At 33.1% G+C, this 12,360-nt stretch overlaps 1 protein-coding gene across 1 annotated transcript; it reads left to right on the top strand.

The window, feature by feature from the left end:
• On the top strand, positions 1–2,076 carry LOC109244258 (transcription factor BEE 3-like). Its single transcript, XM_019411316.1, has 6 exons — positions 1–448; positions 541–663; positions 1,097–1,162; positions 1,281–1,349; positions 1,460–1,537; positions 1,745–2,076. The coding sequence occupies exons 1-6, from the start codon at positions 95–97 to the stop codon at positions 1,820–1,822; spliced, it is 768 nt and encodes a 255-aa protein (XP_019266861.1). The 5' UTR covers positions 1–94; the 3' UTR covers positions 1,823–2,076.
• The last annotated feature ends 10,284 nt before the right edge of the window (positions 2,077–12,360 follow it).

The following is a 12,360-nucleotide window of genomic DNA, read 5'->3' on the forward strand; positions in this document are numbered from 1 at the left end:
CAGTCATAACAAGGTTCTTTATCATTACAAAAAACACACAAATTAGCATCCCTCGTAAAGACCATTTTAAAAAAAAAAAAAAACTCAAGTTGCTATGGCTGATCATTTTATTAATTCATCATTTTCTTTATTTAATATTGATTCGAGTATGGATTTCATGAACCAGTTTCCAGAGATAATCAACCCTTGTTCCTCTGAATTGTCAAGCTTCAATTTACAGAGCTCAATGGAGTTTTCCCATGAAAATATTTTCACTCAAGTAGCTGAATTTCCAGGAAATTTACAGGAATATTTTCAAGAAAATATTCAACAAGATGACAAAATTAATGCCTCAGTAATACCTTGCGATATGGTGCCTATCAATGAAAGCAAAAAGAGGAAAACAATTGATACACCAGAAAGCAGTTCATCCCCTGCAGTTTCTGCTACTGGAACTGAAAGAAGAAGTGTAAGTAAAATTTTATTTTCGAATTATCAATTTTGTATATGTTTTATTACCAGTCATATATCTGATGCATGAAACTGGTTTTTAATTTACAGAGTAAAGGAAGAGGAAATAGAGTGAAAAGTAGTGATGAAAAGGAAGAAGAAAAAACAAAGGAAGTGGTCCATGTTAGAGCCAAAAGAGGCCAAGCTACTGATAGTCACAGCTTAGCAGAAAGGGTAATTCATCTACCTACCCAATATAGTATTTTCCATTAACTTAATGATGATTAAAAAAGCAGCTCGATGTATAAAGCATCTCGTATTTACGCGCTGTCCAAAAAGAGTGTATATCTCAACAGAGGCGGAGCCAGGATTTCAAGTTTATGGGTTCGGGATTCTAATCGTCTTAAGTTACTGGGTTCTAACTTAATAATTTATACATATTCAATAGATTTTTTAATACAAATGCAGGGTTTAAACTTTGAACCAAAGCTACTGGGTTCGGTCTAACCCACTAACGGCACTCTAGCTCCGCCCTTGTATCTCAGGGGATGTAATATATGCACACCTACCTTGACACAAGTATCAATAGCTGATTTTACGGCTTAAACTCGTTACCTATTGTGCCAGTAACATATTGATGACTAATGCATTTTGTTTCCTGGTTCAGGTTAGAAGAGGAAAAATTAATGAAAAACTTAGATGTTTGCAAGATATTGTTCCAGGATGCTACAAGGTATCGAATTCTTTTAATTAATAATGCAGTGTTATTTTCTCGCAAAAATGTCATTATTTACAAGGACAGGAGAGTAGACTTTTGACATTAATAATTTTCCATTTTGATCAAATGGCAGACAATGGGCATGGCAGGAATGTTGGATGAAATAATTAATTACGTACAATCCTTGCAAAATCAAGTGGAGGTAAGTTTGCATAAATATATAATTTTAAAAAGAAAAAGAATGTCTTCCTTTTGTTAGTTGAATAAAAAAGGTAACAACTAAATTGACTGATTCGAATTTGTTGGATCCAGTTCCTTTCCATGAAGCTTACAGCAGCAAGCTACAATTACGATTTCAACTCAGAGTCAGACATTCTTGTATCAATGCAGGTATTTTTTCTATTTTCTACCTAAGTATAGTCGCCAGTAAAATATTATTTTTCGCGATAACTACAATGATTGTCTCTTTTTTTTATGCGACCTTTTTGAGTCGCCACAAAAACCCTTATTTTTGTAGCGACTAACTAAATCATTATAGAAAACTTGATTTTCTATATAGTGAACTGAAGAGCAAATGGAAATTTTTTAATGTTGCAGAGAGCAGAAGCATTAGAAGCACTGAAAATGCAGAAGAGCAAATTTCCCCCTTTTCCCCTGTTGCCATACAACACCTGAATATTGTCCCCAATTTCCCCCTTTTTCTGATCAATTTACATCAAATTTTCCCACTTGGTGCTATACGTTTGTAATATTTGTACACATGGAAAATTCAGAAAATTATATTTATATTAATATACTTGTATCAAAGCCTCAGGCAACTTATGTGGGTACTTAACCAAAAGATCATATCAAAGTTGCCTTATCCAAAAGCACGTGATTAAGCATGTAATGGCATTAATTAATTGGACATGAGGATGTGTTTTTGTTGATTATTCAGTTCTGCTAAATGATAAATTATAACAGCCAAAGTTCCTTTTTGACTTCTTGAATCCAATGTGATGCTACTAAGAAAAATCAGTGTCCCCATTTATCTTGCTTTCTTACTAATTGCAATCACTTATAAATAATTAATTGCACATCCGGTTGACATCGATTTTGATTAAAATTTTCAAATGGCTGGGTTGAGTGTAAGTACAGGAGGTTAAAATAGACCGAGTCAATAAAAGAGTTACGTCACAACCTAAATCGTACTTGTGGGATCACACTGAATATGTTATTGTTGTTGTATAATAGTTTTTATTCATTAACTTTTTTCACGTAAAATTCGTATTCACATACAACTCAATGGGCGTTTGGACATAAGAATTGTAAAATTCTAAAAGAAAAAGTAAAAAAAAAATTTCAAGTGAAAATGGTCTTTAAAAATTAAAGTTGTATTTGGACATGAATATTATTTTGGGTTGTTTTTGAAGTCTTGTGAGTGGAAAATTTTGGAAAACAGCTTTTTTGAGTTTTTTAAATTTTCGAAAAATTCCAAAATTCATCTTCAAGAGAAAATTAAAATTTTTTATGGCCAAACGCTGATTTCTAAAAAAAAAAAAGTGAAAATATTTCGAAAAAAAGTGATTTTTTTTATGTCTAAACGGGCTCTCAATTTCCAGACACTGTTCTTCAACCAGATATTGTTCAAACACCTAGATATTGCCTGCTCCAAGTTGCATAATGAAGAATCGTTGACCAAAAACTACTTGCAAATCTGGATAAAACTTAGCAAAAATGGGAATACTCTATTCTCTTTTCTTCTCGCTCAACTATTTTCCCTTGTCAATCTAATTTTGCCGATAACCAGAGGCGGCGGCACAAGCCGAACTACGGGTTTGGTCGAACTCACTAGATTTGCTTAAACAGTATATTTAATATTTAAAATTCATTCAATATGTACAAATATTAAATTTAGAACCCAGTCACGAACACTTAAAGTCGTCGTTCTAAAATCAAGAACCCATAAGGTTGAAAACCTGGCTCCGACTCTGCCGATATGGGAGCCTTGGAGCAATAGTAAAGTTGTCCCCATGTGACCAATTATTCACGGGTTCGAGCCGTGAAAGTAGCCACTAATACTTGTATTAGGATAGACTGTTTACATTACATCCCTTGAGATGCGGCATTCCCTATATCCTGTGTGAATATGGGATGCTATGTGCTCGGGGCTGCCCTTGCCCGATCTAATTTTGTCCTGTCTTATGTTGACAATCTAATCCATATTAGTTGATTATGCGGTTGACCTGATCCTATTAATATATTCTGCGGTTGTTATGTGAGCCTTTATACCCACAATTTCAAAAGCATTTCAGAAACACGATTCATGAACCTTCAACAAGGAATAACTCACTTTTAAAGAGATCCTAAAAGAAGTGCTAATTAATACAAGCAAATTATGTAATTTCATCAACAAAATACACGCGGAGGCATCACATAATATCAATTTATATATTAACAACGTGGAATATTACGTAAGTAAACCATATACTAAGATTTTCTATTAATTAATAACATAAAATCCCCACCCAAGCCACCAACTAGCAACCTTTTAAAGGAAAATAGTAATATAATCAACTACTTAATTAATTAAGTGGATACATCAATTAAGTTGTTGAAGATAGGTGGGGACATTACTAACTCAAGTTAAAGGGCAATAAGTTGTAGAAAAATCCCCTATGTAGGCATAATTAAGGAACAATATGTTTCAATTTAGTCGACAATACCCAATAGGGCATAAGACCAAGTCTCGATATAGTCGAGTGTCCATTCAGGGAACAACACAACTTCTTATTTTTAATTTTGTGACGAGAAACGAACAGTTGAAAAATCCACGTCGGCAGAAAAGTATTATGACTGAATTACCTTTAATTAAAATTTGCATATTATTAACTTGACACATTGAGATATGTAAATAAGCGCAAATTTTGAAAAAATAAGGTTTATTCCTTCTTGATTATTTAAATAGACACTTATTTTGGACCAAATAAAGAGGCCAAAAAATCACTTATGATAGACCGGACGGAGTATATATTTTCTCGTTTCAATTTATGGGGCGATATTTGAGATACGATAGTCAAATATTGAATTCAAATATAGAGGATTCAAATTTTAAATAAAAAAGTTTGAATATACAGAAACAACGTAGACAACACTACATACTATAAGTTACAATAGTTACTAATTCAAAATATTTAAAAAATATTGTCACATAAAATAAAACTGGTGAAGTAGTTTTTTTTCCTTTTACATAGTCCATTACTCAAATGGTCACTGAACTATCCCAAATTATCTCTTAAAGTCATTTTTCTTTCGTTTGTAACAACAAAGTCACTAAACTATACCTATTGCATTGAGAAGGTCACTCAACTAGATTTTTCAAATTTTGGATTGCCAAATACCTATTTTCCCCCTCTAAATTATAAACATTTATCTTCTTTTTATTATTTTTTTAGCCTTTTTAATATTATGATTTCCCCCTTTTTAATTTATATTATGGACTTACCTATAGAACAAATAAATATTATTTATAAATTAAAAAAATAAAAAGTATTTAAGCATATATATTGCTGGATAATAAAATAATGAGCATAGTAAAAAAAATTAATTAGAATAATTTGTTAGTAATAATAATTTTAGTATTAACAATAAAAATTCAAAAATTTATTTACATATGCTTATTTTTTATTTTTTTAATTTAATTTTTGAATTTTTATTGTTAATACTAAAATTATTATTACTAACAAATTATTCTAATTAATTTTTTTTACTATGCTCATTATTTTATTATCCAGCAATATATATGCTTAAATACTTTTTATTTTTTTAATTTATAAATAATATTTATTTGTTCTATAGGTAAGTCCATAATATAAATTAAAAAGGGGGAAATCATAATATTAAAAAGGCTAAAAAAATAATAAAAAGAAGATAAATGTTTATAATTTAGAGGGGGAAAATAGGTATTTGGCAATCCAAAATTTGAAAAATCTAGTTGAGTGACCTTCTGAGCGCAGTAGACATAGTTCAGTGACTTTGTTGTTACAAACGAAAGAAAAGTGACTTTAGGAGACTGGCAGACACAATCAATGCGGATCTAGAGCACAATCATTGGGTTTAGGGGAACCCGATGGTTTTTGGTCATGCAATTTTTTTTTAAAATATTTGATTGTGACATCTATTATTATTGTGTGTCAACTTGAGGTCTTAATAGGAACTCATAAACTTTAAATTCAGACTCCGTAACTGAACTTAAATTGTCAATTGTTCTACTAGGACTTGGGACTCTAAAATAGTAGATTGGGTACACATATATAATCTGATGGATGTTGCCAATTCATTGGCTGAATGATTAAGTTGAGAGAAAGCTTGCAAATGACAAAATTCCAAACCCTTTATTCCTATTAAAATCTCGAGGTCCCCTTCATCATCAATAAGCAAATAAAAAACAAAGAGAAGAAATTTGTATTTGATGTTAGAAAGATGGAAAAGTTTTTTAGGCAGATACGTTGCATGAGACAGCTTAAATGGGGCAAGTGGGGTATGACTAAAATAGAATAGGGCAATGTCCAATTTTGTGGATACTCCAAATAATTCTCTAAATTCAACAAAGAGATAAATAATGAACCTTCAAAGCTACTTTTGTTTTCCTCTTCAAATCAATATCTTTTCAATTTGACTCCCTTTTGACCAAAATTTTGCCTGTTTTCTTGGAGTATGCATGCACAAGGAAGGAGGAAAACCACTTTTTGGGACCTACTTATACTTAACAAATTGGATAACATAAATTGAAGATCACATAAGATTCAAGATGAGACATATATTCATTTGGCTTAATACATTAATAGTAGTATTTCAGTGGCGAAGTCAAAAATTTTGCTAAAAAGTGCTCAGAGATGTTCATGATTTAATATATATATGTATAAATAGTAATATTTGATCTATATATATATAATATAATTTTTTGGTGAAAGGTAAATAAGTGACGAACCTTTGCCTTTTTAGCTCAGCACAATGCACATGCCCTAGTCCCTAGTAGGTAAGTTGGAAATAGCTGGGACAGATAGCAAGAAAAGGAATATGTATATGGCAATTGGGGCAAATTCATGGATCCTTAGGACAGTGTTAATTTCATCATAATAAGTTAGCCTTAAAAGTTGGGAGAATGTCGACTGTTACCATCACTGCATTAAAGCGAATATATATGCAAGCGAATATATATCAGGAATGATTGTAGCACAAGATTAAATATAATTTATCTTGATTATGGGAATGGTTTAATTCCAACTTCTTGTGCTAGTACATTTTGTATGTATTGAACGGACCAAGTAGAGATAAGTATTTTATACTGACTTAATAAAATAAACTCTCTGGCCATTAAATGTACTTATACTCTTAATCTTGATATAATTATTATTAGCTGTGTATATTAATATTGTTTTGATTTATTAAAAGGCGAGATTCTTTCGTGGGTCAATATGCCTGGTAAATTGGATAATAATAATGTACATCGGCAAAGTAATAGTTAGTTGATGGAATCCAAGTCTCGATTTAGAGATTGATGATACACCTTTATGAAAGCTTATAAGTTTTCATGTGTAAACCCGGCCGGTGGATTTGTATCCGACATATGAAATAATTTAAGCGAAAGTCTAAAGGAAATAATCAATAAATTAAATCGTCAGTAATTTAATTTAATTGATTAGTATCTGAATCTTAACATGGGGAGTTAAATAAGATTTAATGGATGAATTTCGAAATTGAATAAGGAGTGCAATTACGAATTTTTAGTGGAATAATTCGTAACTAATTATGGTGGATATTAATTTCGAAAATTATAAATTAATTCCATAATTGGAAGCCTTGTTAATTAAATTTTATGGTCCCTGCTGTGCCTAAATAATAGAAAATAAAGGAATCCTTTTTCTGGTAAGGGTTTTAACCCTTAAAACTTGTGGTATAAATACATAAGGTTTTCCACCTAGAAGAGGGAGCACATGGTGGCCGAATTTCAGCCCCTTTTCCTTAGAAATTTCGCCCACACGAAATTACTATTTCCGGGTATTATTTGGATAACACAGTAGAAGACCGTGGAACGTTCGGAGATCGTGATAGTGCGGGTGGTGGAGAATTCACTGAGTTGCTGTAGAATTGGAGGCTCACGTGATAAAGGAGTTTTGCTCACGCTTCAAGAGGTAACCTGTGAAATCCCGTTTATGCTAGTTGTCTAGATTACATGTGATTTTGATACTGGGATTGCTTCCGCTGCATATAATAATCTATCAAAAGCAATTTTAAGGATGAAATTAGCTGCAAGAGGTTTCCACAAGAGTTTTTAATGACATGGCTGTGCTTTCTCGAACAAAGAAATAAACGAGAAATATGTATTCCAATTACATAGAAGCTGAAAAAGTACTAGTAGTTCATATCCTGTATTTATTTACAACAATCAATTGATACGAATTATATAAGATATTGTTTGATCTTGTGTAAACAATGCGTGTAACTAAATATTTACTGAAACAATATATATATATGCACTGGCAGTATATGTACTGTAAAAATATCTACACCAATCTTGTTGTTTAAATTAATGTTAAAAAAAATAAAACGGGACTTAAAAGTGTTCCACTCTAAAAAAACATATAGGACTAAAGATGCTTAAAGGTATATTATATGAAAAAATACTTCCAGCCTTAACGGGCGTGATGGTGTAACTTCTTTCGCTGCTCCCAAAAATAAAAAATATTGAATGTTTTTGTTCACTTAAGTTTCCAATCAGCAGTTCGTCAGGTAAATTATTGAAAAAACTAGTAAAATTTTTCGCGTTTCGTGCGATTATAAAATATACCTTTGAACTGAAGAGTAAGTCTCTTGAACAAAATTTAGTAGATAGATGAGATCAAATTCATATATATATATATGCGCGCCCATAAAATATAATTCATACTGATGAAATCACAAATTAGATGCATTGTATTTCGTATCCAACTTTATTCTAAAAAGAGATAAAAGAAAACTTTTGTTAATGCACGATTCTCTGAGTCCAATTATATATTAGAAGCGTGCGTGTGGATATATTTTCATCAAATAGTACTACAACTTTTGTTTTCTATAATATTTCTATTCAATTAAAAGAAATATGGAACAAAAAGTAAAGAAATTAATAACAAAAAGAAAAATGTAATAAAACAATAAAAGTAGAAGAACAATATTGCAAAGAAAGAGAGAGTAATTCTTATTGAATTTTGGGATGATTTACAATTGGGTAAGACCCCTCTATTTATAGGGGAAAAATAACTTAGCCACAAAGTAAAACTCTCTAAAAGATAGACATTCACTCTAATTACAATTCTATTCATAACACTTCCGCTTGAATGTCTACTCAATAAGTAATGTGCCTCGTTAAAACCTTAACTAAAATAAAACCCAATGGGAAAAAAATCTAGTAAAGGAAAAAGAGTACACATATCTAACAATACGCCTTTTGGTTGCCTCGTTAAAAACCTTGCAAGGAAAACTCGGTGGGACAAAACCTTGTAAGGGGAAAAGAGTGCAACGCGTATTAAACTCCCCCTGATAAGAGCATCATTTCACATCCTTGAATCTTCGCATCCCAATCTTGTGCACTAGCTTCTTGAAGGTTGACGTCGGTAGAGATTTTGTGAACAAATCAGCCATATTATCACTTGAACGAATTTGTTGCACATTAATATCACCATTCTTTTGAAGATTATCTGTGAAAAATAACTTTGGTGAAATGCGCTTTGTCCTATCTCCTTTTATGAATCCTCCCTTCAATTGGGCTATGCATGCTGCATTGTCTTCATACAAAATCATGGATAGTTTGTCACATTTCAAACCACATTTTTCTCGAATAAGATGTATTATAGACCTCAACCACACACATTCTCGACTTGCTTCATGAATGGCAATTATCTCAGCATGATTAGATGAAGTAGCCACAATTGATTGCTTAGTCGATTGCCAAGATATGGTAGTGCCTCCACATGTAAACACATAGCCTATTTGAGATCGAGCCTTGTGTGGGTCAAATAAATACCCAGCATCGGCATATCCAACAAGATCGGAATTGCAATTATTGCCATAAAATAAACCCATATCGGTAGTTCCTTTTAGATACCGCAATATGTGTTTGATTCCTTTCCAATGTCTCCTTGTAGGAGCAGGGCTATATCTTGCTAAGACATTAACTGAAAAAGTTATGTCAGGCCTTGTAGTATTAGCAAGATACATTAGTGCACCAATTGCACTAAGATATGGTACTTTAGGACCAAGTAGCTCTTCATTCTCTTCTTGAGGTCGGAATGGATCCTTATTCACATCAAGTGATCGAACAACCATCGGAGTACTTAATGGATGTGCTCCATCCATGTAAAACCGTTTCAATACCTTTTCTATGTAGGCAGATTGATGAACAAAAATTCCGTTAGCCAAATGTTGAATTTGCAAACCAAGACATTATTTTGTCTTTCCGAGATCTTTCATATCGAATTCTTTCTTTAAATAATCAATTGCCTGTTGGAGTTCTGTAGGAGTTCCAATAAGGTTTATGTCATCGACATATACGGCAAGTACAACAAATTCTGATGTTGTTTTCTTTATAAAAACACATGGAGAAATGACATCATTTATATAACCTTCTTTTAATAAATACTCACTAAGACAATTATACCACATTCGTCAAGATTGCTTTAGACCATACAAAGATCTTTGCAATTTGATTGAAAACATTTCCCGGGACTATGAATTATGTGCGTTAGGCATTTTAAATCCATCGGGAATTTTCATGTATATCTTATTATCAAGTGAGCCATAAAGGTAGGCGGTAATCACATCCATTAAATGCATGTCAAACTTTTCATGGACAGCAAAACTAATGAGATAATGGAACGTTATAGCATCCATAACGGGTGAATATGTCTCTTCATAATCGACACCAGGCCTTTGTGAAAATCCTTGTGCAACAAGGCATGCCTTATATCTTTGTACCTCATTTTTCTCATTTATCTTGTGTACAAAGACCCATTTATAGCCAACAGGCTTAACACCATCAGGTGTTTGGACTACAGGCCCAAAAACTTCACGTTTTGCAAGTGAATTCAACTTTGATTGGATTGCTTCTTGCCATTTTGGCCAATCACAACTTTCTCGACATTCTCCAACAGATTGAGGTTCAAGATCCTCACTATTTTGCATAATGCTAGATGCAACATTATATGCAAAGACATAATCCACCACTATATCCAATCGATTCAAATTTGTCTTAATATCGATTGGATTTATTGATAGTTCCTTATTTTCTTGAGTCTCGGGCTCAGTGATTTCCTCATGATTCTTAGGATTGGTTAAATCGTGGATTTCTTCATGAGACTCTTTCTTAGTGTCATCTTGATCATTTGTTTTCTTTTTCTAGGATTTCGATCCTTAGAACTTAATGGTCTGCCACGTTTTAGGCGTGCTTTTTGACTCATTAGCTATGACACTAGAAGATTGTCCAAGAGGAACATCAATACGGATTGGAACATTCTCTGCAGGGATATATGATTTTGTTATCCTTTTCAGATCCGTAAATGCATCTGGTATTTGATTTTTGCAAATGGATAATATTTTGTACCTCTTTTTCACAAATAGAGGCATGTGGATCAAGATGAGACAATGATGGATTTTTCCACAAAATTTCCCGTTTGGTTTCACCATTTTCTCCCCCTAATGTTGGAAAATGTGTCTCATCGAACCGACAATCTGCAAATCATGCAGTGAACAAATCCCCCGATAATGTTTCGAGGCAGCGAATAATGGATGGCGATTCAAACCCAACATATATTCCTAACCTTCTTTGGGGGCCCATTTTGGTGCGATATGGCGGTGCTACAGGCACATATACTACGCATCCAAAAATTCTTAAATGGGATATATTAGGTTCATGACCCAAAACTAATTGCAATGGGGAATATTTATGATAATTTGTCGGTCTGAGACGAACTAGCATTGCTGCATGCAAAATGGCGTGACCCCAAACAGAAGTGGGTAACCTCGTTTTCATGAGTAACGGTCTTGCTATCAATTGCAGACATTTAATTAAAGACTCTGCAAGGCCATTTTGAGTGTGAACATGAGCTACAGGATGTTCCACTTTTATCCCAATTGATAAGCAATAATCATTAAATGCTTGGGATGAAAATGCCTCATTTGTTTTTTTTAAGATTAAGACGTCTGAATCTGAATATACATCTAAATATCAAGATGTGTATTAAGATTAAGACATCTGAATCTGAATACACGTCTAAATATATTAAGATGTATATTAAGATCTGAATAGAAATAATTAAGACTGTTTGATTTTTAACATCTGAATGTAATAAATTTATCTTTAGTTGAAAATTAATAAACATAAAATTCAAATGAAATACTAACTTATCTAGAATTCTAACAATAAAATATAAAGTTTTTTAAAATACGATAATCGTTGGTGGCGATGGCTAAAGGGTGAATGCCGACTAAAGGCGGTGGTTTTGTAGTTTTGGTTGATGATGGTGGTTCATGCTAGTAGCTAGTAGTGCTTGGTAGTGGTGGCGATTATGATTGAGGATGGTGGTGGTGGGTGGTGATAGTTAATAATGGCGGGTGGTGATAGTAGTTGTGACTGAGGAAGGTGGTGGGTTGGTGGTGGTAGGTTATAATGATGGGCAGTGCCGGCTGTGGTTGTTGATGGTGATGGGGTGGTCAGTTGTGGTAGTTAAGGTGGATGAATGTTGATTGTGGGTGAGAATGATATGTGGTGGTCGGAGTGGTGGTGATGGTCGATAATGGTAGCGGCTATGATTGAGGATGATGATGGCGTCGTGGAGGTGGTAGTGGTGGTGGTGGTGGTGGTGGCTGAGTATGGTGGTGGTGGTGGCATGGTGGTAGTTGATAATGGTAGGCAGTGGCGGCAGTTAATAATATATATGTGATAGCATCTTAATGAAATGAAGTCTTTGTTATAGATCTTAATCATACAGATCTATTCAGACCCAATAAGTGGTTGTGAAGTAAAAAAAACAAACACACTTAATGATTAAGATTTGAATAATTAAGATTTAAACTTTAAAAACAAACAAACTTAATGTCTGAGATCTGAATGATTAAGATTCAGACCTCCATTATGTGCAAACAAATGAGGCTTCAGCGGCATTATCAAGTCTAATGGACTTAATGGATTATGGGGAATT

The sequence above is a fragment of the Nicotiana attenuata genome, unplaced genomic scaffold, assembly GCF_001879085.1.
Source record: "Nicotiana attenuata strain UT unplaced genomic scaffold, NIATTr2, whole genome shotgun sequence".
NCBI lineage: Eukaryota > Viridiplantae > Streptophyta > Magnoliopsida > Solanales > Solanaceae > Nicotiana > Nicotiana attenuata.